General features: G+C 43.4%; 1 protein-coding gene across 2 annotated transcripts in view; it reads left to right on the forward strand.

Annotated features, from left to right (window-relative positions):
- Slco3a1 (solute carrier organic anion transporter family member 3A1) overlaps positions 1-2,409 on the forward strand; it is a 280,546-nt gene that overhangs the window by 199,703 nt on the left and 78,434 nt on the right. For both annotated transcript variants that reach the window (XM_028776717.1, XM_028776716.1), the window contains exon 3: positions 1,099-1,197. In XM_028776717.1, coding sequence (XP_028632550.1) covers positions 1,099-1,197 — 99 coding nt within the window. The remainder of the gene's footprint in view (positions 1-1,098; positions 1,198-2,409) is intronic.

Genomic DNA, 2,409 nt, shown 5'->3' on the forward strand with positions numbered 1-2,409 from the left:
AAGGAAGGAAGGAAGGAAGGAAGGAAGGAAGGAAGGAAGGAAGGAAGACTGTAGCTAAAAATGAATGTAAAAACAAAGTTGTAAAAATCCTTTCAAAATTCATTGTGTGTGTGTGCATGCATACATGGTGTATATGTGCTTTTGTGTGTGTGTGTGTCTGTGTGTGTCTGTGTGTGTGTGCACGTGAATGCGTGTAGAGTATATATACATACAGGAAGGAAGATGTGCGTGTATAGGTACAGGTGCCTGTGCACATGTATGTGTGTGCATGTAGAAGCTAGAGGCTGACATCAGGTGGCTTTCCTGGTTGTTCTCCCTTATTTTCTGAGCCATGGTGCATCAGCGCACTTAGATCACTGAACCATTAAGCTAGGTTGGGTGACACATGTGCTCCAGGGCCCTTTAGGTCTCCACCTTCCTAGTACTGGGGTTACACTCTGGCTGCCATGGTTGGCTCATATGTGAGTGCTAAGGAGGCAAGAGAGGGTCCTTATAGTTACATAGGAGGTGCAACTGAGCCATCTCTCAAGCACTCCTCCCCTTCTTAGTGACAGAAAAACTACTTAATGATAAATCTGGATTATTTTAGTATTTCTGGTTGATATGGCACAAAATACTCGAAAGGTAAGAGAAATGGGAGGGGGGCTGTGAATACCATGTTAGAGCAATCTGTCAAATCCCTGTAGACAGGCTGGAGAGATGGCTCAGTTGTTAACAGTGTGCATGTGTGTATGTAGAGGGTCTCTTGGAGAGGATCCAAATTTGTTTCCAGGATGCCCGTCAGGTAGCACAAACCACCTCTAATTCTAGCTCCAGGGGATTCAATGTCCTCTCTTCCAGACTCTGAGGCCATAGCACTAGCATGCATATAGCCACACATGATTTAAAATAAAACCCGAAGCAAAATAAATGCTGTGGAACTCTACCCTGATACACCACAGTATTTGCATGAAGTTCTCACAGATGTCCTTGTAATGTCATTTATATTAACCAGGTATCTTGCCTGACCACGATAACATTATCTCTTTAACCTTTGGTGATTTTGCTCCTTGAAGGGTTTCTACGTTTTAACCTAACCATTTTCTTTTCTTCTTTCAGGAATCCTGTTCACGATGTTGGTATTTGGACCAGCCTGCGGATTTATTCTGGGCTCTTTCTGTACCAAAATCTATGTGGATGCGGTCTTCATTGACACAAGTAAGGAGCAGATCACAGTTTAAGCATCGTTACACACATTTCCATTCTTATAAAGGAGTCTTTAACCTGTGGCTATTTAAGACCCTCCCACTAAGCAACATTCTTGTGACACTCCCCTTTTTATTTCTATGACATCTATGACTGAGACAATCAAGTTGAAACCAAGAAAAGCCTGTTCTGGCTCATGGTTTCAGGGTCCATGTTTGTTTGGCATGTTGTTTGGGGGCCTCTTGGTAAGACACCGCTTCATTATGGAGAACACGAGCAGAGCTAGTTACCACATGGTGCCTGTGAAGGGAAGAAAGAGGAAGAAACCAGGATCCTCATATCCTCGTCAAAGGCACAACTCAACTTTCCCCACAGGACCCCATTTCCCATCTCCCAAAAGGTATACACACACACACACACACACACACACACATTCTCACTCACACACACACACATACTCATGCAAAATACAAATAAAAATAAAAGCATCTTAAGCAAAGCTTGCTGTATTTTTAATTAGAAGAGGACATATGTTTCTCAGTTGCTCTGGGCTTCACATCTGTGATTCTGCAGTTAAACCGCTTGGCTGTCTGGTTACACGATATCGCTCTTAGTTACGAGTCTCTTTGCTGTGACCAAATACCTCATGTGATAGCTAATCTTGGTTGTGAACTTGACACATGTTGGGTAAGTAGATGTCCAATAAGAAATTCCCTCCATCAGATTGGCCTACAACCTGGAGTGTCTGTGGGGCATTTTCTTGATTGCTTACTAATATAGGAGAACTTAGCCCACTGTGGGCAGTACCATTCCCTAAGTAGGTGGGCCTATAAGAAAGCTAACTGGATGTGGGCTTGGGTATGAACCATAGTGTCTGCTTCAGCTCTTGCATCCAGGTTCCAGCCTCCAGGTCCCTGCCTTGAATTCCTGGCCTGACTTCTCCCTTTAATGACAATGATAGACCATCACTAAATGTATGATGAAATAAATTGTTTTGTATTTTGTTTGAGGTCAAATTGTTTTGTCTCTGCCAAAGAAAAGCAAACTAAAACACTTGACATTTTAGGACAGGAAAACTTTATTTTGGTCGATAACTCTGCAAAGTCCAGCACAGTGGTGAAGACGAGGCAGCTGGAGTGTGAGGCTGCTGGGCACACTACAGCCAGAGTCAGGGGGTGGAAAGCAATGTACCAGCCTACTTAGCATTTCATGGCTTTCTGCCAT

This window comes from Grammomys surdaster, unplaced genomic scaffold (assembly GCF_004785775.1).
Source record: "Grammomys surdaster isolate TR1022 unplaced genomic scaffold, NIH_TR_1.0 271, whole genome shotgun sequence".
NCBI classification, from domain to species: Eukaryota; Metazoa; Chordata; class Mammalia; order Rodentia; family Muridae; genus Grammomys; species Grammomys surdaster.